General features: G+C 50.3%; 1 protein-coding gene and 1 non-coding gene across 2 annotated transcripts in view; both read left to right on the top strand.

Annotated features, from left to right (window-relative positions):
* Positions 1-1,174: 1,174 nt before the first annotated feature.
* On the top strand, positions 1,175-1,310 carry LOC123456408. The gene has a single exon (XR_006634509.1). It is a non-coding gene; the product is annotated as a small nucleolar RNA SNORA70 (small nucleolar RNA).
* A 2,082-nt stretch (positions 1,311-3,392) lies between these two features.
* Exoc3 (exocyst complex component 3) overlaps positions 3,393-22,413 on the top strand; it is a 22,380-nt gene continuing 3,359 nt past the window's right edge. Inside the window, exons 1-5 of the mRNA XM_045139391.1 lie at positions 3,393-3,458; positions 7,318-7,507; positions 9,950-10,169; positions 15,475-16,156; positions 16,933-17,053. Coding sequence (XP_044995326.1) covers positions 7,364-7,507; positions 9,950-10,169; positions 15,475-16,156; positions 16,933-17,053 — 1,167 coding nt within the window. The 5' untranslated portion in view covers positions 3,393-3,458; positions 7,318-7,363. The remainder of the gene's footprint in view (positions 3,459-7,317; positions 7,508-9,949; positions 10,170-15,474; positions 16,157-16,932; positions 17,054-22,413) is intronic.

Genomic DNA, 22,413 nt, shown 5'->3' with positions numbered 1-22,413 from the left:
AGAGGGAGGCAGGCAAAGAAGATGAGAGTGGGTGTGCCAGGGCCTCCAGCCACTGCAAATGACACACGCACCACCTTGTGCATCTGGTTTATGTAGGTACTGGGGAATCAAACCTGGGTCCTTAGAGTTTGCAGGCAAGTACCTTAACCACTAAGTTATCTCTCCAGCCCCACCCAGAATATTTTATCATGCAATGATTGCCAATATTTTTTTAATTTAATTTTTTTGTTTGTTTTTATAGAGAGCAAGAGAGAGAGAAAGGGCTGGAGAGATGGCTTAGCGGTTAAGCGCTTGCCTGTGAAGCCTAAGGACCCCGGTTCAAGGCTCGGTTCCCCAGGACCCACGTAAGCCAGATGCACAAGGGGGCACATGCGTCTGGAGTACGTTTGCAGTGACTGGAAGCCCTGGCGTGCCCGTTCTCTCTCTATCTGTCTCTCTCTCCCTCTCTCTCTGTCACTCTCAAGTAAGTAAATTAAAATGAGCAAAAAATATTAAAGAGAGAGAGAGAAAGACAGAGGCAGAGACAGAGAGGGAGAGAAACAACTGGTGCCCCAGAGCCTCAACCACCGCAATCAATCTCCAGACACTTGTGTCATCTAGTGGGCACGTGCAACCTTGTGCTTTCCTCACCTTTGTGAGTCTGGCTCATGTGGAATCTGGAGAGTCGAACATGGGTCGTTAGGCTTTGCAGGCAAGCACCTTAACCACTAAGCCATCCCTCCAGCCCGGTTGCCAATTTTTAAATCCTTTCCTTTATGGCTTGTGAATTTTATGTCTTCACAACTGTCTCTGACAGTTGTGGCAAAACCTAGTCCATTGGATGCAAGCGCCTTAACCACTAAGCCATCTCTCCAGCCCTCATACTAAAAATTTTTAAAGGATTTATTTCATTTATTTATTTACTAGGAGAGAAAGAGGCAGATAAAGAGAGAATGAGAACGGGCACACCGGAGCCTCCAGCCACTGCAAATGAACCCCAGGCGCATGGGCCACCATGTGCGTCTGGCTAACGTGGGTCCTGGGGAATCGAACCTGGGTCCTTAGGCTTTGCAGGCAAGTGCCTTAATCGCTAAGCCATCCTTCCAATCTAGATTTTGCTATGGTTGTTTTTTTTAGTAACAGCTCTAACACTTTAGAACCTTGAACACAATGCCATGGTAACGAGCTGGAGGATCTGCAACCAATTAAGCAAACTGAAGTCCTCTCCTGGTGGTTGCTGCGCGCACCATGGTCACAGGGAGCTGCCTCCTCAGTCATTTAATGACCTGGTGCCTGTTACAGGTGGCCCTAAGGGACCTTTGGAGACATTCTGTGGTGGATGTCTAGATTTCTGATCTCATGCTATTCCCCAGTCGGGCTCCAGACAGGTACGCAGGGTGCTTTTGGGAAGCCACAGGGCACAGTGGCCAGCGTTCGTATTGGCCAGGTCACCAAGTCCATCTGCAGCAAGCAGCAGCATAAGGGGCATGTGATTGAGGCCCTTTGCGGAGCCAAGTTCAAGTTTCCTGGCCGCAGCAAGAGCCACGTCTCCAAAAAGCGGGGCTCCACCAAGTTCAACGCAGACGGCTCCAAAGATACTGCAGCTGAGAAGTGGTTCATCCGTGGTGGCGTCATCCATGATGGCGTGGTGGGGTTGAACGTTTTCCTAGTCGTGATGGCCAGGACCAGCGACAAGCTCTGCTCTCACGAGCTCTGCTCAACCCTACCAATCATGTTCACTCAGTAAGTCTCATACTACAGGGGCTGGAGGGATGGCTTAGTGGTTAAGGGACTTTTCTGAAACGCCCAAGGACCCAGGTTTGATTCCCCGGTACCCACATGAAGCCAGATGCACCACAAGGTGGTGCATGCATCTGGAGTTCCTCTGCAGTGGCTGGAGGCCCTGGCACACCCATTCTCTCTCCGTGTCTGCCTCTTTCTCAAATAAATAAATATTTAAAAAGTAAAATAAATCTCATAATACAATAAAAAAATTACAGGTTAAAAAAGGGGGGTGGTGGGTGTGGTGGTGCACGCCTTCAACACCAGCACTTGGAAGGCAGAGGTAGGAGGATTGCCATGAGTTCGAGGCCACTCTGAGACTACATAGTGAATTACAGGTCAGCCTGGGCTACAGCAAGACTCTAACTCAAAAAAAAAAAAACCATGGAAAATGCTAATAAAAATTAAAAAAAAAAAGTTGGGGGAGGGCTGGAGAGATGTCTTAGAGGTTAAGGCGCTTGCCTGCAAAGCCTAAGGACCCTGGTTTGATCCCCCAGGACCCATGTAAAACAGATGCACAGGCTGACACATGCATCTCGAGTTCGTTTGCACTGACTGGATGCCCTGGTGCGCCCATTCTCTTTCTCCATGTCTCTTGGAAAAAAAAGAAGGGGCGAACTGGGTGTGGTGGCGCATGCCTTTCATCCCAGCACTCGGGAGGCAGAGGCAGGAGGATCGCCGTGAGTTCGAGGCCACCCTGGGACTCCATAATGAATTCCAGGTCAGCCTGGGCTACAGTGAGACCCTACCTTGAAAAAAACCACACATACACAAAAATAAATAAATAAATAAGGAGAGAGGCAGGGGGAAGGATGCTGGAGAGATGGCTTAGGGGTTAAGGCATTTGCCTGCAAAGCCTAAGGACCCTAGTTTGATTCTCCAGGACCCACGTAAGCCAGATGCACAAGCGGCACATGCATCTGGAGTTCCTTTGCAGTGACTGGAGGCCCTGGTGTGCCCATTCTCTCTCTCTCTCTCCGTTTGTCTCTAATAAATAAATAAAAATAAATCTTTAAAAAAAAAAAAAAGAAGAAGGGGAGGGCTGGAGAGATGGCTTAGAGGTTAAGGCATTAGCCTGCAAAGCCTAAGAACCCAGGTAAAACAAATGCACGGAGGGGGGAGAGGGGTCGCATGCATGTGTAGTTAATTTGCAGTGGCACCTTGCATATAATTAAATAAAATGTTAGGGCTGGAGAGTGGGTAAGGCGCTTGCCTGCAAAGCCAAAGGACCTCGGTTCGATTCCCCAGGACCCACGTTAGCCAGATGCACAAGGGGGCGCATGCATCTGGAGTTCATTTGCAATTGGCTGGAGGCCCTGATGCAACAACGCTCTGCCTCTTTCACTCTCTCAAATAAATAAAATGAAATATTTTTTTTAAAAAAAATAAAATGTTACAAAAAGGGGGTTCGAATGAGCTGGAAGGGTGCAGGGCAGGTGGGTGCGTAGGGCCAGCTTTGGGGGTGAACACTGGCACAGGGGGTGGGGTCCAGCACCGTGGGCAAGCTTCCGAGCAGCCTCCTCCTGGGGGAGGCGGCGGGAGCGGGGGGGGGGGGGGGGAGGAAGGGGGGCTCCAGAGCGAACCCCAGATCCGCTTCTTCCGGGTCCGGGCCTGGCGCCGGAAGCGGAAGGAGTGCCCGGCGCCGTCCACTTCCGGCCGGGCTCCCGGTGGCGCAGGCGGCGAGCGGCGCTCGGGAGGTGAGCGGAGGGGCGGCGGCGGCCGGGCGGGCGGGGAGGCGGGCGGCGGGGCCCGGGCGCGGCGGCGTCGCTGTCCCGGCTGGACGGCCCTCCAGCACCCCCTGCGGCGGGGGTCCCTTTTAACCCAGGCCCCCAAGGGCCAGGCGCCCGTCGGGCCGGTGTCTCTTGCTGGACGCTGCCCCTTGCAGGATGATGTCCCTTGCAGGACGATGTCCATTTCAGGACGATGTGCCTTGAAAAAAAAATGATGCCCCTTGCAGGTCGCTGTCCCTTTGCAGATCGGTGTCCCTTGCAGGACGGTGTCCCTTGAAAAATGATGTCCCTTGCAGGACGATGTCCCTTGCAGGATGATGTCCCTTGCAGGACGATGTCCATTTCAGGATGATGTCCATTTCAGAACGATGTGCCTTGAAAAAAAATGATGCCCCTTGCAGGTCGCTGTCCCTTTGCAGATCGGTGTCCCTTGCAGGACGGTGTCCCTTGAAAAATGATGTCCCTTGCAGGACGATGTCCCTTGCAGGATGATGTCCCTTGCAGGACGATGTCCATTTCAGGACGATGTGCCTTGAAAAAAAAATGATGCCCCTTGCAGGTCGCTGTCCCTTTGCAGATCGGCATCCCTTGCAGGATGGTGTCCCTTGAAAAATGATGTCCCTTGCAGGACGCTGTCCCTTGCAGGATGATGTACATTTCAGGACGATGTCCATTTCAGGACGATGGGCCTTGAAAAAAAAATGATGCCCCTTGCAGGTCGCTGTCCCTTTGCAGATCGGTGTCCCTTGCAGGACAGTGTCCCTTGCAGGATGATGTCTATTTCAGGACGATGTCCATTTCAGGACGATGTCCATTTCAGGACGATGTGCCTTGAAAAAAAATGATACCCCTTGCAGGTCGCTGTCCTTTTGCAGATCGGTGTCCCTTGCAGGACGGTGTCCCTTGAAAAATGATGTCCCTTGCAGGACGATGTCCATTTCAGGACGATGTGCCTTGAAAAAAAAATGATGCCCCTTGCAGGTCGCTGTCCTTTTGCAGATCAGTGTCCCTTGCAGGACGGTGTCCCTTGAAAAATGATGTCCCTTGCTGGACGATGTCCCTTGCAGGACGATGTCCCTCTGCAGAACAGCATCTCTTGCAGGACGATGTCCCTTGAAAAATGATGTCCCAGAGCCGGGCATGGTGGCGCACGCCTTTAATCCCAGCACCCGGGAGGCAGAGGTAGGAGGATTGCCGCCGTGAGTTCGAGGCCACCCTGAGACTCCATAGTGAATTCCAGGTCAGCCTGGGCTAGAGCGAGACCCTCTCTCAAAAAAGAAAAAAAAAAAGAAAGAAAGAAAGAAAAAGAGAAAGAAAGATGATGTCCCTTGTAGGACGGTGTCTCTTTCCAGATGATGTCCCTTGCAGGTCGATGTCCCTCTGCAGAATGATGTCCCTTTCAGGACAATGTTCCTTTGCAGAACGATGTCCCTTGAAAAATGATGTCCCTTGCAGGACAATGTCCCTTGAAAAATGATGTCCCTTTGCAGGTCAATGCCCCTTTGCAGAACGGTGCCCCTTTTTGGATGATGCCCCTTGAAAAAATGATGTCCCTTTCAGGACGATGTCCCTTGTAGGACGGTGTCTCTTTCCAGACGATGTCCCTTGAAAAAAACGATGTCTCTTGCAGGACGATGTCCCTTGAAAAATTATGACCCTTGCAGGACAATGTCCCTTGAAAAATTTTGTCCCTTTCAGGACGATGTCCCCTGCAGGATGATGTCCCTTGCAGGACACTGTCCCTTTCAGGATGATGTCCCATGCAGGACAGTGTCCCTGTCAGGATGGTGTCCTCCCCCCAACCCTCAAGTGGGAAGTCCTCCCTCCTAGCGCCCAGGCCTGCAAGAGGTGACACCTGGGCCCAAGGAGTGTCCTCCCTGCCCGCCCTCAGGCTGTCACTGGAACCGGACGCCCGTTGTCACCTCTGGGGGTTCCCGCTTAGGACTGGACTCTTCTCTCCGAAGTGCATTGCCTTGGCGTCTGGTGTGGCCCCACCGTTGCTGGACTGTCCCCTCACAGAAGGCAGTCCCACGTGCTGGTCTTGAGGTGGAGGGGATAACCTTAACTGGGCTCCCAGCAGGAGTGGTTTGAATGTCCACTTCTTCTATTTTTAAAAATTTATTTCATTTATGTATTTGAGAGAGAGAATGAGAATGGGCGCGCCAGGGCCTCCGACCACTGCAAATGTACTCCAGACGCGTGCGCACCACCTGTGCATCTGGCTTATGTGGGCCCTGGGGAATTGAACCTGGATCCTTTGGCTTCACAGCCCCCACCTCTTTTTTTTTATTATTATTTATTTATTTGTTTGAGAGAGAGAAAGACACAAGGAGGAAGGGAGAGAACGAGCGAGCAAGTGAGCGAGCGAGAGAGAGAGAGAGAGAGAGAGAGAGAGAGAGAATGAGCATGCCAGGGCCTTTAGCGACTGCAAACGAACTCCAGACGCATGCACCACCTTGTGCATCTGGCTAATGTGGGTCCTGGGGAATCAAACTGAGGCTTTGCAGGCAAGTGCCCTAACAGCTAAGCTGTCTCTCTAGACCCCTCCCCTTCTGTTTTTAATTTTTAATTGACAACTTCCATAATTATAGACAATAAGCCATGGTAATTCCCTCCCCCCAATTTTCCCCTTCACAACTCCACTCTCCATCATATCCCCTCCCCCTCTCAATCAGTCTCTCTTTTATTTTGATGTCATGATCTTTTCCTCCTATTATGAGGGTCTTGTGTAGGTAGTGTCAGGCACTGTGAGGTCATGGATATCCAGGCCACTTTGTGTCTGGGGGGAGCACGTTGTAAGGAGTCCTACCCTTCCTTTGGCTCTTACATTCTTTCTGCCACCTCTTCCGCAATGGACCCTGAGCCTTGGAAGGTGTGATAGAGATATTGCAGTGCTGAGCACTCCTCTGTCACTTCTTCTCAGCACCATGATGCCTTCTGAGTCATCCCAAATTCACTGCCATCTGAAAAAAGAAGCTTTTCTATCCAAAAGTGAGAGCAGCATTAATATATGGTTATGAACATTAAGGGAAATGCTTACACCCCTAGGACTCACGTGAATGTCCACTTTGTGAATTTAATGTGTAGCTCTGTAGAGTTAAAATCATACATGTTTTAGTGTCATTGGAAGTGCTGACAATAACATCAGAGAGTCATGCGTGTAGTGGAGTGACAAGGTCTCGGTTCCCCATACAAACATCCTGTATATGCCTCTTTAATCTTTGTTGTTGTTGTTTTGAGGTAGGGTCTCACTCTAGCTCAGGCTGACCTGGAATTCACTATGGAGTCTCAGGGTGGCCTCGAACTCACGGCGATCCTCCCACCTCTGCCTTCCAAGAGCTAGGATTAAACGCATGCGCCACCGTGCCCGGCTGCCTCTTTAATCTATAGTTAAAAGTTCCCTTGCACGTGAGTTCCAAAGACTTGTGGGTTTTCATAATCCAGGTTCAGCTTTCTTCCAGGTTTTACTGGGCTCAATATAACGGACGTTCTCTTATGATGAACTCACAATTGGACAGTTAAGTCCGGTGGCAACATGTCTACCTTTCTTTTTTTTGGTTATGTTTATTTATTTATTTGAGAGTGACAGACAGAGAGAGAAAGAGGCAGAGAGAGAGAGAGAGAATGGGCACGCCAGGGCCTCCAGCCACTGCAAACCAACTCCAGATGCGTGCGCCCCCTTGTGCATCTGGCTAACGTGGGTCCTGGGGCATCGAGCCTCGAACCTGCGTCCTTAGGCTTCACAGGCAAGCGCTTCACCACTAAGCCATCTCTCCAGCCCACGTGTCTTCTTCCTAACACACCCACCCCCTTTTGTACCCACAAGGTGCCTGTGTGATGTCGCATGCGGAGCGCCTCCTCATTCAGCGACCATGAAGGAGACCGACCGTGAGGCTCTTGCAACAGCCGTCCAAAGAGTTGCAGGAATGCTTCAGCGTCCAGACCAGCTGGACAAGGTGGAGCAATATCGGAGGAGGGAGGCCCGGAAGAAGGCTTCTGTGGAGGCCAGGCTGAAGGTAGGGGGACTGCAGAGGTCATGTCTCTTTCAGGCAGGACCGAGCTTCTGTCTGGAGTTTCATAGTTTCCCCCCCAACACCCCCACGATGGCACGATGTTGCCCTTGTGATGTAGACTTCCTGGTGATGTGGGAGCCGGCAGAGCCGGGCTTAACAAGTGCCTTCCAACAATTATATACCAAGCCGAAGATTTATATAGAGGACTGGGAAAATTGGAAACACGCCCATTCCCCCCTGCCCCAAACAACCTTTTCAAGCATCTGAGAGTCTGGGTAACTTTTTTTTTCTTTTTAGAAACAGAGAGAGAGGGGGCTGGAGAGATGGCTTAGCGGATAGGCACTTGCCTGTGAAGCCTAAGGACCCCGGTTCGAGGCTCGATTCCCCAGGTCCCACGTTAGCCAGATGCACAAGGGGGCGCACGCGTCTGGAGTTTGTTACAGTGGCCGGAGGCCCTGGTGCACCCATTCTCTCTCTGTCTCTCTGTCGCTCTCAAGTAAATAAATAAAAATGAACAAAAAAATTTAAGAGAGAGAGAGAGGGGCATATAGATAGATAGAGAAACAGAGACGAGAGAGAGAGAGAGAGAGAGTGGAGACACCAGGGCCTCTTTGCCACTGCTTGTGCCACCTTGTTAATCTGGCTTACGTGGGTCCTGGGGACTCGAACTTGGATCCTTTGGCTTTGCAGGCGAGTGCTGGAAGCCCCAGAGCAACCTCTTGAAACGTCTGGGAGTCTGTGTAACTTTTTAGGCAATGCTTTAGGCAAAACAACCGTTGGTCTATTTTAACCTCTTCCCCAGAACACCACTAAAAAAATAGCTTAATGTGCGACTAAGTGCTTGTCACTCTGTGAAAGGAGACTTAGACATGTTTGCTACGGGTGTGGATGTGAATGGGACCCAGAGGAGCATACCCATAGCAAGAACACATTCAGAAAGGTTTTCTGGGGCTGGAGGGATGGCTTAGCGGATAAGATGCTTGTTTGCAAAAGCAAAGGATCCAGGTTCGATTCCCCAGGACCCACGTTAGCCAGATGCACAAGGGGGCGCACGCGTCTGGAGTTCATTTGCAGTGACTTGAGGCCCTGGCGCGCCCATTCTCTGTCTCTGTCTTTCTCTGTGCTTACAAATAAATAAAGTAAAAATATGTAAATGTTAAATTGACAACCAAGATTAGCCTTCACAATGGGACATAGCTGTTGGTGTTTTACATGTGGATGCCCAATTTCCCCAGCACCATTTGTTGAAGAGGCTGTCTTTTGTCCAATATATTGTTTTTCTTTCTTTCTTTCTTTCTTTTTTGTGTTTTCCAGATAGGGTTTCACTCTGGCCCAGGCTGACCTGGAACTCACTATGTAGTTTCAGGGTGGCCTCAAACTCACGGCAGTTCTCCTACCTCTGCCTCCCGAGTGCTGGGATTAAAGGCGTGCGCCACCATCTTTTTAATTTTTTGAAAAATAGCTGGACATGGTGGCGCACGCCTTTAATCCCAGCACTCGGGAGGCAGAGGTAGGAGGATTGCCATGAGGTCAAGGCCACCCTGAAACTACATAGTGAGTTCCAGGGTTAGATTGAAACCCTACCTGGAAAAACCAAAAAACAAAAACAGAAAAATTATTTATTTGAGAGACAAAGAGAGAGAAAGCGAGAATGGGCACTCCAGGGTCCAGGGCCTCTTTCCACTGCACATGAACTCCAGACACATGCACCACTTTGTATATCTGGCTGTACTTGGGTTCTGGGGACTTGAACCCAGATCACCGGGCTTTGCAAGCAAGAGCCTTTAACCACTAAGCCATCTCTCCAGCCCAAGCCTCCACTTTTCTATCTCCCTAGTCTTTAAGTATCTCTTCATTTCCAAGGTAGGGTCTCGCTATAGCCCAGGCTTACCTGGTGTGGTGGTTTGATTCAGGTGTCCCCCATAAACTCAGGTGTTCTGAATGCTAGGTTCCCAGCTGATGGAGATTTGGGAATTAACGCCTCCTGGAGGAAGTGTGTTGTTGGGGGCGGGCTTATGGGTGTTATAGCCAGTGTCCCCTTGCCAGTGTCTGGCCCACTCCCCTGTTGCTATTGTCCACCTGATGTTGACCAGGGGGTGACGTCCACCCTCTGCTCATGCCATCGTTTTTCTCTGCCATCATGGAGCTTCCCCTTGAGCCTGTAAGCCAAAATAGACCTCTTTTTCCCAGAAGCTGCTCTGGATTGGGTGATTTCTCCCAGCAATGCGAACCTGACCGCAACACCTGCAACTCACTCTGTAGTCTCGGGGCGGCCTCGAACTCACAGCAGTTCCCCTACCTCTGCCTCCCGAGTGCCAGGATCAAAGGCGTGCGCCACCACGCCCGGCTCCAGTGTCTCTTTCCTAACCTGATCCCCCCGGGCCCACTGAGGAAATCCCATGCGGCCGTCAGTGGCTCTCCTGACCGGCACCGTGTCGCCCACAGGCTGCGATCCAGTCCCAGCTGGACGGGGTGCGCACAGGCCTGAGCCAGCTGCACAACGCGCTGAACGACGTCAAGGACATCCAGCAGTCACTGGCCGACGTCAGCAAGGACTGGAAGCAGAGCATCAACACCATCGAGAGTCTGCGGGACGTGAAGGACGCCGTCGTGCAGCACAGCCAGCTGGCCGCGGCGGTGGAGAATCTCAAGAACATCTTCTCTGGTCAGTAGCCGGTCATCCGGTGCCGGGGACGGGAAGTGGGGGGTGCTCATGGTTGACAGGGCACTTGCCCACCTCGCCACGTGTCCAACCTGCTCTCCCTGCACACCCCAGGAGCTCAGTGGGCAGGTGGGGCGGCATCGCTGGGCACCCCACGTCTGACGCCTGTGCTCAAGTGAACGGTGAGCTTGATCTCGCCTGCGTAGGCCCGGCTGCTCCGTTGGAACGTGGGTGGAAGCGATCAACCGAGCAAACGGGGGTCAGCGGGGAAGGCGCCGTCCTGGGACAGGGTGGAGCATGGAAATGAGGCTCAGCGCCACCTGTGCCAGCCCAAAGAGGGACCACAGCACAAGGGAGCAGCCGTGGATGGGACAAGAACCCACTAGTTTTTGTTACTTTGTTTGTCTGGTGTTTGCTTTTCAAAGTAAGCTCACTCTAGCCCGGGCTGCCCTGGAATTCACTGTGTAGCCTCAGGGTGGCCTCGAACTCATGGCGATCCTCCTCCCTCTGCCTCCTGAGTGCTGGAATTAAATGCGTGCGCCACCATGCCCAACATTTTTTTGTTTTTTTTTTTTGAAGGTAGGGACTCACTGTAGACTAGGCTGACCTGGAATTCACTATGTATTCCCAGGCTGGCCTTGAACTCACAGCAATGCTCGTACCTCTGCCTCCTAAGTGCTGGGATTAAAGGCATGCACCACCACACCTGACCTAAGGGCCCACTTTGGAGGGAGCAGCCGTGGATGGAACAAGGACCCACATTTTTTTTTTTTTTTTCAACGTAGGGTTTTTCGAGGTAGGGTCTCACTCTAGCCCAGGATGACCTGGAATTCACTCTGTAGTCTCAGGGTGGCCTCGAACTCACAGTGATCCTCCTACCTCTGCCTCCCGAGCACTGGGACTAAAGGCATGTGCCACCACACCCAGCTTTTTTTTTTTTTTTTTTTTTTTTTTTTTCCCCAAGGTAGGCCCAGGCTGGCCTTGAACTCAGTGCAGTTGCTCCTACCTCTGCCTCCCAAGCGCTGGGATTAAAGGCGTGCGCCACCACGCCCGGTTTAAGGGCCCCCTTTGGAGGGGCCCCAGCCTGAGGGAGCAGCCGTGGATGGCACAAGGGCCACAGCCTCAGGTTGAGGTGCAAGTGCCCAGGACAGGAAGCAGCTGGGGCAGGGGCCGGTGGGCAGGACAGATGTCCCAGTGCAGCAGCAGCAGCCCTGGGGGAGACCTGGCGACGGGGCAGAGGACTGGAACTCTCAGTCTCAGGACGATGACGGTGATGTCACGAGAAGCAAGACACTCCCTACCCGTCCCTGAGCAGTGTCTGCTGTCTCCAGACATGGTCCCTTATCAGTATCTGGAAGAGCCTGAGAAAAATGGTGCTGGTCTGGCCCATGCCATCATGACGTCCCTGAGTTGGGGCTTTGGTTGTGGGGAGAATTTTGACACCTGATTCAGTTTCTTTTCCACCTGTGCGTCTGCTCCGAGTTGCCACACCTGTGTGGTTCTGTGTGGTAGGGTGTTCTGTTTTGTTTTGTTGTTTTGTTTGGTTCTTTTTGTATTTCGTGACCTGTTTCATCTAGGCTGTCCAGTTTCTTGATGTTTAGTTTTTCATTGCTATCTCTTAAAGTCCTTTTTTTTTTTTAATTTCTGAAAATTAGTGGTTGTGTCCCTAGGTTCTGATTTTATTAATTAGGATCTTCTTGTTTCTTAGTCCATATATGCTAAAGGTTTGCCAGTTTCCTTGATTTTTAGAGGGAGTTTATTTTTTATTTTTTGAGGTAGGGTCTTTCTGTTGTCCAGGCTGACCTGGAATTCACTCTGCAGTCTCAGGGTGGCCTCAAACTCACAGCGATCCTCCTACTTCTGCCTCAAGTGTTACGATTAAAAGTGTGTGTCACCATAGCTGGCTTATTATTTTTTAATATTAGTTATTTGCAAGCAGAGAGACAATATGGACAAAGTGAGACCTCTACCAGTATAAATAAACTCCAAATGAATCTGCCACCTCATGCATCTAGATTTATGTGGTTACTGGGGATTTGAACCTAGGCTGCCAGGCTTTGCAAACAAGCACCTTTTATTTTTTAAACAACTTTATTTTATTTATTTATTTATTTGAGAGAGAGAAGGAGACAGAGTGTGAGAGAAAGAGAGAGAGAATGGGCATGCCAGAGCCTCCAGCCACTGCAAACAAACTCCAGATGCATGCACCCGCTTGTGTATCTGGCTTATGTGGGTCCTGGGGAATTTTACCAAGGTCCTTCTGGCTTTGCAGGCAAGCGCCTTAACCACTAGCCATCTCTGCAGCCCAAGCAAGCACCTTTAACCACTGAACCATCTCTGCATCCCCCCTTGATCTTATCAAAGGGCCAACTCCTCTTTAATTGATTTTTATTTTCTGGTTATGTATTCTCTCTATTTTGTTTATTCTTTCTTATTTCCTTCTAGTAGACTTGTAGAGTTAGGTCGTTGATTTTGATTTCCTTCCCCCTCCCCCCCAGGCTGACCTGTAATTCACTATGTAGTTTCAGGATGACCTCGAACTCATGGTGATCCTCCTACTTCTGCCTCCCAAGTGCTGGGATCAAAGGTGTGTGCTACCACACCTGGCAATTTTTTTTTTTTTTTTTAATTTGAGGGCGATAGAAAGAATGGGCACTCCAGGGCCTCTAGCCATTGCAAATGAACTCCAGTTGCATGTGCCACCTTGTGCATCTGGCTTATTGGGTCCTGGGGAACCAAACCGGTTTCCTTTGGCTTTGCAGGCAAGCGCCTTAACCATTAAGCCATTTTAAGTCTGCAGCCCCTTGCTTTTTTAAAAAAATATTTTATTTATTTGAGAGAGAGTGAAAGTGAGAGGCAGATAGAAAATGGGTGCACCAGGGTCTCTAGCCACTGCAAATGGACTCCAGACACATGCACCATCCTGTACATCTGGCTTTTTATTGGTACTGGGGGATCAAACCTATTTCCTTAGGCTTCACAGAAGATAAGTGCCGTAACCGTTGAGCCATCTCTCCAGCCCTGTTGATTTCTTCTTAATGGAAGCAATTCTGGAATCCATTTTTGGTTGCAGCACTATGGTGTCACGGTTTCATTTTCATTCTCTTCTGAGTACTTTTAAATTTCCCTCATGGTCTTTCCTTTGCCCTGCTGATTAATTCCTACAAATTTGTGAACTTTCTTCTGCCAATGATTTCGAGCTGCCTGTTTTATTTGGAAGGTACATTATATATCTTTAAAAGGGGGGGGGGGCTGGAGAGATGGCTTAGCAGTTAAGCGCTTGCCTGTGAAGCCTAAGGACCCCAGTTCGAGGCTCGATTCCCCAGGACCCACGTTAGCCAGATGCACAAGGGGGCGCACGCATCTGGAGTTCGTTTGCAGTGGCTGGAGGCCCTGGTGCACCCATTCATTCTCTCTCTCTCTTTCTCTCTCTCTTTCTCTCTCTCTCTCTCTCTCTCTCTCTCTCTCTCCCCCCAACACACACTTTCTCTGTCACTCTCAAATAAATAATAAACAAAAAATTAAAAAAAAAAAAAAAAGAATGCCATCACTGGATCATGGCAGAACCTTCTAGTAAAATGTAATGTCCTTCCGTGAGCTCTTTTGGTTACTTTTTTGTTTTGTTTTTGTTTAGGTTTTTGGGGTAGGGTCTCACTCTAGCCTAGGCTGACCTGGAATTCACTATGTAGTTTCAGGCTGGTCTTGAACTTGCAGTGACCCTCCTACACCTCTGCCTCCTAAGTGCTGGGGTTAAAGGTGTGTGCCCCCATGCACAGCTTTGAGTCACCATATGTGTGTGTGTGTGTGTGTGTGTGTGTGTGTTTTAATTTTAGAGAGTGAGAAAGAAAGAATTGGTGCACCAGGGCCTCAGCCAATCGAACTCTGGACATTTGCACCACCCAGTGGGTGTGTGTGACCTTATACTTGCCTCATCTTTGTGCGTCTGGTGAACATGGGATCAGGAGAGTCGAACATGGGTCCTTAGGCTTCGCAAGCAAGCACCTTATCTCCTAAGCCATCTCTCCAGCCCTGAGTCAATTTAACAGGCATGCACCACCATGCCCAGTTTTGGGGTTCTTTTCTAATAGAAGCCCACTGTAGCTCTGGAGAGCTGGCACTCAAGGAGATATCCTTGTTTTATTTTTATTTTTATTATTGATACTTTCCATAACATCTCCTCATTTTGTTTAGGGTGTTTGATCTGTTTATATTTAAAGTGATTTTACTAGAAATGGAGGAACTCTGTCATTTTGCTGTTTGTTTTCCTCATGCGGTATAAATATTTTGTTTTTAATTTCCTATACTATTAGTCACTTTGTCTTTTTAATCTCTTTGAATTGAAACATTTTTAACCTCTCTTTTTTTTTTGTATATTGTGTAACTCTTTTCCTTGTGGTCATCTTGAATATTTCATTTAACATACTAAGATTATGTCAGTTTAAATTTATGTCAGCTTAACTTCAGTAACATAAAAATCATGTTTCTATATATCTCCATCCCCTCCCCTTTTCAATGACCTCTATACACTGTGGTGTTCAAAAGCAGACTACTAATTTTATTTATTTATTTATTTTGCTTTTTCGAGGTAGGGTCTCACTGTAGCCCAGGCTGACCTGGAATTCACTCTGTAGTCTCAGGGTGGCCTCGAACTCAGGGTGATCCTCCTACCTCTGCCTCCCGAGTGCTGGGATTAAAGACGTGCACTACTACACCCAGCTAATAATTTTTTTAAACTATATTAGTTTCTCAGAGATAGGGAATAAAACCTTGGGTGGATCTTCCTGGTTTGGTGCATGACAACAGCAGCAGCTGAACCCCGCTTTCATCTCTGTGACCAGAAGCGGCCACCAGCAATGAGAGCGTGGGTCCCCATCCTTGGTTTTTCTGTTTTTGTTTTTGTTTTTATTTTGTTTTTCTCCAGGTAGGGTCTCACTCTAGCCCAGGCTGACCTGGAATTCACTGTGGAGTCTCAGGGTGGCCTCGAACTCATGGCGATCCTCCTCCCTCTGCCTCCTGAGTGCTGGGATGAAAGGCGTGCATCACCACGCCCGGCTATGGGGTCCCCTTCTACCAGAAGCCCACTCTAGCCCTGGGGAGCCGGCACTCGCTGCCCCAGCCAGGAACAGCCCCTTGACCGCAGATGACCTCTTCCCACCCCGATGTTCCCCTGGGAGTGGTCAGCCTTTCCCTGACCGCAGAGTGGTTAAGCTGGGCTCTTTGAGGACAGCTGTCCACATGGGGAGGTGGAATGCTTTCACAGACCGCGCGTTCTGTGCTTTTGCGGTGCCAGCTTGTGCCTCTTCCCTAGTGCCCGAGATCGTGAGGGAGACCCAAGACCTGATCGAGCAGGGAGCCCTCCTGCAGGCTCACCGCAAGCTGATGGACCTGGAGTGCTCCCGGGACGGGCTGATGTGTGAACAGTACCGTATTGACAGCGGAAACACGCGCGACATGACCCTCATCCACGGCTACTTTGGCAGTACCCAGGGCCTGTCTGACGAGCTGGCCAAGCAGCTGTGGATGGTCCTACAGAGGTCGCTGGTCACGGTCCGCCGGGACCCCACCCTCCTGGTCTCTGTGGTCAGGATCATCGAACGGGAAGAAAAGATCGACAGGCGGATCCTCGACCGGAAGAAGCAAACCGGGTTCGTCCCCCCAGGGAGGCCCAAGAACTGGAAGGAGAAGATGTTTGCCATCTTGGACAGGACGGTGACCACCAGGATCGAGGGCACGCAGGCCGACACCCGGGAGTCGGACAAGATGTGGCTCGTGCGGCACCTGGAGATCATCCGGAAGTACGTCCTGGACGACCTCACGGTGGCCAAGAACCTGATGGTGCAGTGCTTCCCCCGCCACTACGAGATCTTCCAGAACCTCCTGCACATGTACCAGCAGGCGCTGCGCACGCGGATGCAGGACCTGGCCTCCGAAGACCTGGAGGCCAACGAGATCGTGAGCCTGCTGACGTGGGTCCTCAACACCTACACCAGGTAGGGCTGCTGGGTCCTAAACACCTGCACCAGGTGGGGCTGTCCTTAGATCATGAGCCCTTTTTTTTGGTTTTTCAAGGTAGGGTCTCACTCTAGTCCAGGCTGACCTGGAATTCACTATGGAGTCTCAGGGTGGCCTCGAACTCACTGTCATCCTCCTACTTCTGCCTCTCAAATCCTGGGATTAAAGGCGTGCGCCACCACACCCAGCTCTGGTCCTGAGCCTTTCGACTGGGTCCTAAACACCTGCACCAGGTGGGGCTGTCCTTAGATCGTGAGCCTTTTTTTTTTTTTTTTTTTTTTTTGGTTTTTCAAGGTAGGTTCTCGCTCTAGCCCAGGCTGACCTGGAATTCACTATGGAGTCTCAGGGTGGCCTCGAACTCACGGCGATCCTCCTACCTCTGCTTCCCAAGTCCTGGGATTAAAGGCGTGCACCACCACGCCCGGCTCTGGTCCTGAGCCTTTCGACTGGATCCTAAACACCTGCACCAGGTGGGGTTGTCCTCATGCGCCCCCCCCCCCCCCCCGCCCAGCATTCTTCTGTCTAGAAACCTCTACACGCACGCGTGCCTGTGACCGTGTGCCGTGGGGCCCGAGGTCTCGCTGCAGGCGGGCTCTCAGGACCCGTGCATGGCTTCTGACCTGGGAAGGGTCTGTCCTGGCCACCTGCTGGGGACTTGTCTTTGAGGTCCACCCAGCCTTTGTGCGGTGAACCCAGCCGGGTTGAGGGGGGGGGGTGGCCGGGATTCAGCTCCCTCCCTGAAGCTCCTCAGCAGGCATGCGACGGCACCATCCTCCAAGTCAGAGCCCATGAGCCTAGAGCAACCTGTGAAGTGTCACCACGGTTTGCTCTTCCTCACCTTCCAAATGACAGGTGGCTATAAGCCACGCAGAGTTGTGCGTACCTGGAGTCCTGGTCTCAAGAAGCTGAGGTGAAAGGATGACTTGAGCCTAGCCTGGGTAACACAGCGTGATTTCATCTCAAAACGAAGTGGAGGGCTGGCGAGATGGCTTAGCGGTTAAGATGTTGGCCTGCAAAGCCCAAGGATCCCGGTTTGATTCCCCAGGACCCACGTTAGCCAGACGCACAAGGGGTGCTCGAGCCTAGAGTTCATTTGCAGTGGCTGGAGGACCTGCCACACCCATTCATTCTCATTCATTCTCTTTCTCTCTCTTTCTCTGTCTCTCACTAACTTTCTCTGCCTCTTTCACTCAAATAAATAAATAGCCGGGCGTTTTGGCGCATGCCTTTCATCCCAGCACTCGGGAGGCAGAAGTAGGAGGATCACTGTGAGTTCGAGGCCACCCTGAGACTATATAGTGAATTCCAGGTCAGCCTGGGCTAGAGTGAGACCCTACCTTGAAAAACCAAAATAAATAAATAAAATATATTTTCTTTAAAAAGTGGAGCAAGCTGGTGTGGTGGTGCACTCCTTTAATTCCAGCGCTTGGAAGGCAGAGGTAGGTGGATCACCGTGAGTTCAAGGCCGCCCTGAGACTACACAGTTCTAGGTCAGCCTGAACTCTATCTCAAAAAATAAATAAATAAATAAATATGGAGCAAGTAGCTACAAGTGTGAACAGCTATAGAAAGACCAATTACTTTTTTTTACTTCTCACCTCAGTACTTCATGTGAGCCACTACAGAGTGGTTGGAGGCAGCCTGAGATTGTAGTTTGTTTTAACTCCGCATGGTTCATGGGTACAAAACAGCATTGAGGGCTGGAAAGATGGTTTAGCAGTTGAGGCGTTTGCCCACGAAGCCAAAGGATCCATGTTCGAGTCCCCAGGACCCACATAAACCAGATGCACAAGGGGGTGCATGTGTCTGGAGTTTGTTTGCAAAGGCTGGAAGCCTTGACACATCCATTCTCTCTCTCTCCCTCCCTCCCTCCCCTCTTCCGCCCCCACCCCCGTCTCTGCCTTTCTCTCTCTGAAGTAAATAATTTTTTTTTGTTGTTCATTTTTTATTTATTTATTTGAGAGCGACAGACACAGGGAGAAAGACAGATAGAGGGAGAGAGAGAATGGGCGCGCCAGGGCTTCCAGCCTCTGCAAACGAACTCCAGACGTGTGCGCCCCCCCTGTGCATCTGGCTAACGTGAGACCTGGGGAACCGAGCCTCGAACTGGGGTCCTTAGGCTTCACAGGCAAGCGCTTAACCACTAAGCCATCTCTCCAGCCCTGAAGTAAATAATTTAAAGAAAAAAGAAAACAGCGTTGAGCAATACACGGGCATTTCTTTGCCCTTGCCCATCTTGTTGCTGTGGAGGATTAAGCCTCTTTTGTGTGTTTGCTGATAACTGCTTAGAGAAGTCTGTACGCGTCAATACTGAAAGACATAAGGAGGACTGGAGAGACGGCTCAGCGGTTAAGGCGCTCGCCTGCGAAGCCTAAGGACCCACGTTCGACTCTCCAGTGTCCCCTGTGAGCCTGACGCACGCGGGTGAGGCAAGCGCCAGGTCGCACACGTCCCTTAGGTGGCACAAGCGCCTGGCGTTCGATTACAGTGGCTGATGCCCTGGCAGGCCAGTTTCCATGTAGCCACCAGCTCCATTTAGTACACGAAGAGACAGAAGCACAGAGAGGTTTGTAACCAGCTCCTCCCAGCTAGTGCATGGGGAGCCGGAGTCCTGGGTCGGCCCACTGCGCTTGGGATGCGCACTGAGGGAGTGAGTGACCAGCTCCGTGGCTTGGTTTTGTTTCTCATGCCCCCCACTGTTGGGCACCTTTGGTCCTTGGGGGGGGCTCTGTTCATGTCGGTCACATATGTTCTGTCAAACCGGACTCTGGAGAAGCTGAGCAGTTCTTTCTGTGGAAACAGAGTGCTTTGTTCCAAATGTAATTGATAGGAAATATTTAGTCTCTTTTTTTTTTTTTTTATGCCAGAGAGCAAGAGCAAGAGAGAGAATTGGCTCGCCAGGGCCTCCAGCCACTGCGGTCAAACTCCAGACGCGCGCACATGACCAACCTTGCACGCTTGTGTCACTTTGAGTGTCTGGCTTACGTGGGACCTGGAGAGTCGAACATGGGTCCTTAGGCTTTGCAGGCAAGCGCCTTAACTGCTAAGCCATCTCTCCAGCCCTAAGTCTTTTTTTATTTGTTTGTTTATTTATTTATTTGAGAGTGACAGAGAGGAGGAGGGGAGAGAGAGAGAGAGAGAGAATGGGCACACCAGGGCCTCCAGCCACTGCAAACGAACTCCAGACGCGTGTGCCCCCTTGTGCATCTGGCTAACGTGGGTCCTGGGGAATCGAGCCTCGAACCGGGGTCCTTAGGCTTCACAGGCAAGCGCTTAACCACTAAGCCATCTCTCCAGCCCCTAAGTCTTTTTTAAAAAAATATTTATTTATTTGAGATCAGTAGAGAGAGAGGAAGAGGCAGATGAATGGACATGCCAGGGCCTCTAATAACTGCAAACAAGCTCCAGATGCATATCCCCCCCTTGTGCACCTGGCTTATGTGGGTCCTGGGGAATCGAACCGTGGTCTTTAGGCTTAGCAGGCAAACACCTTAACCACTAAGCCATTTCTCCAGTCCCCCAAGTAGTCTTTTATTTATTTATTTATTTATTTATATTAATTTATTTAAGAGCAACAGACAAAGTGGCAGACAAAGAGAAAGAGAATGGGCACACCAGGGCCTCCAGTCACTGCAAACGAACTCCAGACCTGTGTGCCCCCTTGTGCATCTGGCTACCATGGGTCCTGAGGAATTGAGCTTCGAACCAGGGTCCTTAGGCTTCCCAGGCAAGCGCTTAACCGCTAAGCCATCTCTCCAACCCCCAAGTAGTCTTTTTAAAAAACTTTTTTTTAATGTATTTGCAGTCAGAGACAGAGAGAATGGGTACACCAGGGCCCCTCGCCGCTGCAAATAAACTCTAGACACATGCACCACTTTACTCATCTGGCTTTATGTGGGTACTGTGGGATGGAACCCAAGTTGTTAGGCTTTGCAAGCAAGTGCCTTAACCACTGAACTCTCTCTAGCCCAAGTAGTATTTTTTGTTGTTGTTATTTGAGGCATGGTCTCGCCTTAGCCAAGGTTGACTTGGAATTCACTGTGTAGTCTCAGACTGGCATTGAAATCACAGTGATCTTCCTACCTCTGCCTCCCAAACTATTTTTTTGTTTTGTTTGTTTGTTTTTGTTTTTTGAGGTAGGGTCTCACTCTGGCCCAGGCTGACCTGGAATTCACTATGTATTCTCAGGGTGGCCTCGAACTCACAGCGATCCTCCTACCTCTGCCTCCCAAGTGCTAGGATTAAAGGCGTGCGCCACCACGCCCTGTTCCAAAATATGTTTATTTATTTGAGACAGAGAATGGGCATGACAGGGCCTACAAAGGAACTGCAGAGGAGCACCATTGCAAAGGAACACCAGACGCACGTGCCACCTGTCCATCTGCCTTGCGTGGGTTCCTGGGTAATTGAACCTGGGTTCTTTGGCTTTGCAGGCAAGCGCCTTAACCGCTAAGCCTTCTCCCCAGTGCCTAATACCAAATTTTGTGAAGTACTTTTTCACTCAGAAAGCCTTGAATTTCTTAGAGCCTCCAAAAGACCAAAGCACCAGCAAGGGTCACACTAAGTGCGTGTCTGAGAATGTAGTGTAGGGAATGTGAGTTTTCTAAGGGGCCAAGTTCTAGACTATTGTGAACCCCACCCAGCTCTATGCTTGGAGGCATTTTCCCTGAAATTTAGCACGTGTTTCCCTGCCTTCTGACCAGTAGACCTAATGTAGCTTTGCTTTGCCTAGAGACATGTTTCTTCAGTAACGTCCTATATTCTGTGCCTTGTCTGTACCTTTCTGCAGAGATTAGCAGAGTCAGTGACATTGGCACGTGACGGCAGTAGCCCATCACTTTCTGACTTAATAAAGCACAGTCACGTAGTATCCCCTAGTCTTGTGATTGATTCAGACGTCCCCCATACAGTGTGAATTCTGTGCCATTATAGGCTTTTTGAGGTTATTTTTTGGTATTATTGGCTCAGTTAAAAGATCTTGGACAATGGCGATGTATGAACATCATTGGAATTGATAAAAACTATAGGACTTGTAAAGTTGGATGAATGCATTGCATTTTACATCACGTATGGTTATGTGTTTATGGGGGCCAGGGGCAGAATGTGGTGGTTTGACTCAGGTGTTCCCCATAAACTCAGGTGTTCTGAATGCTAGCTTCCCAGCTGATGGAGATTTGGGAATTAACGCCTCCTGGAGGAAGTGTGTTGTTGGGGGCGGGCTTATGGGTGTTATAGCCAGTGTCCCCTTGCCAGTGTTTGGCACACTCTCCTGTTGCTATTGTCCACCTGATGTTGGCCAGGGGGTGATGTCCGCCCTCTGCTCATGCCATCGTTTTCCCACAAGCTGCTGTTGGTTAGGTGATTTCTACCAGCAATGTGAACCGGACTGCAATAGTAAGTGGGACCGAGGAGTGGGATTGCTGCTAGACCCCTGACTGTGCTTTGGCCTTTTGGAGCTGATTTTCAAGAGGAATGTGGAAGGATTTGAAACCTTGGCCTAAGAGATGCCTTGCAGTGCTGTAAGTACAGCTTGATGCACTGTTATGGTCAGAGTTGAAAGACCTGAAGGCAGTAAGAACTATGGACTGTGAGGTTTGGCTTATGAGGCTGAGACAGAGCTTTGCTTGGACTGAGCTAGCAGTTTATGTGAGGTTTGCTCTTATGCCTGTGTCCTGAGAAGTTGTGCAGGGTTGCTTTTCACAGCAATGAACTGGTGTGAGTAGAGGGATATGGCACAGAAAGAAAAATCTTAGGGTGAACTGCAGCCCATTGAGCTGCAATTGAGAGATTACAGCCTTTGAGACTGGGCCAGCTGACCTGCGCTGGGGCAACAGGAAGAATGTCGACTCTTTTGGAGGGGCCTGAGTGCTCAAGGAGTGTCCTGTTCTTCAAAGTCTGCTTTATCCCCCCCTGGATTAACAAACTGGCACCCTACCTGGTATTGTGGAGTATAAGAAATGCAGGAAAGAGAGGGTCATTGAGTTTGCAACACAGTCATGTGTTGGGAAATGGCCATGGGCAGTGTGAAGCAGGTTCGCTGGGTGCCTGCATGGAGACCCCACGGAGCCAGGACCGTGGGTTGTAGTGGAGACCCAGTGGAGATGCCGGGACCACGAGATGGCTGCTATGGAGAGCTGCTGGCCCAATGAAGTTTTCCAGGACTTGTGAGTAGCCTAGCTGGAGGGGCGGAATTGGAATGCCAGAGACTTGTTGCTGATTAGAATTATCCAACTTG

This window comes from Jaculus jaculus, chromosome 21, assembly GCF_020740685.1.
Source record: "Jaculus jaculus isolate mJacJac1 chromosome 21, mJacJac1.mat.Y.cur, whole genome shotgun sequence".
Lineage (NCBI taxonomy): Eukaryota > Metazoa > Chordata > Mammalia > Rodentia > Dipodidae > Jaculus > Jaculus jaculus.
This window is presented reverse-complemented; position numbering and strand designations above follow the sequence as displayed.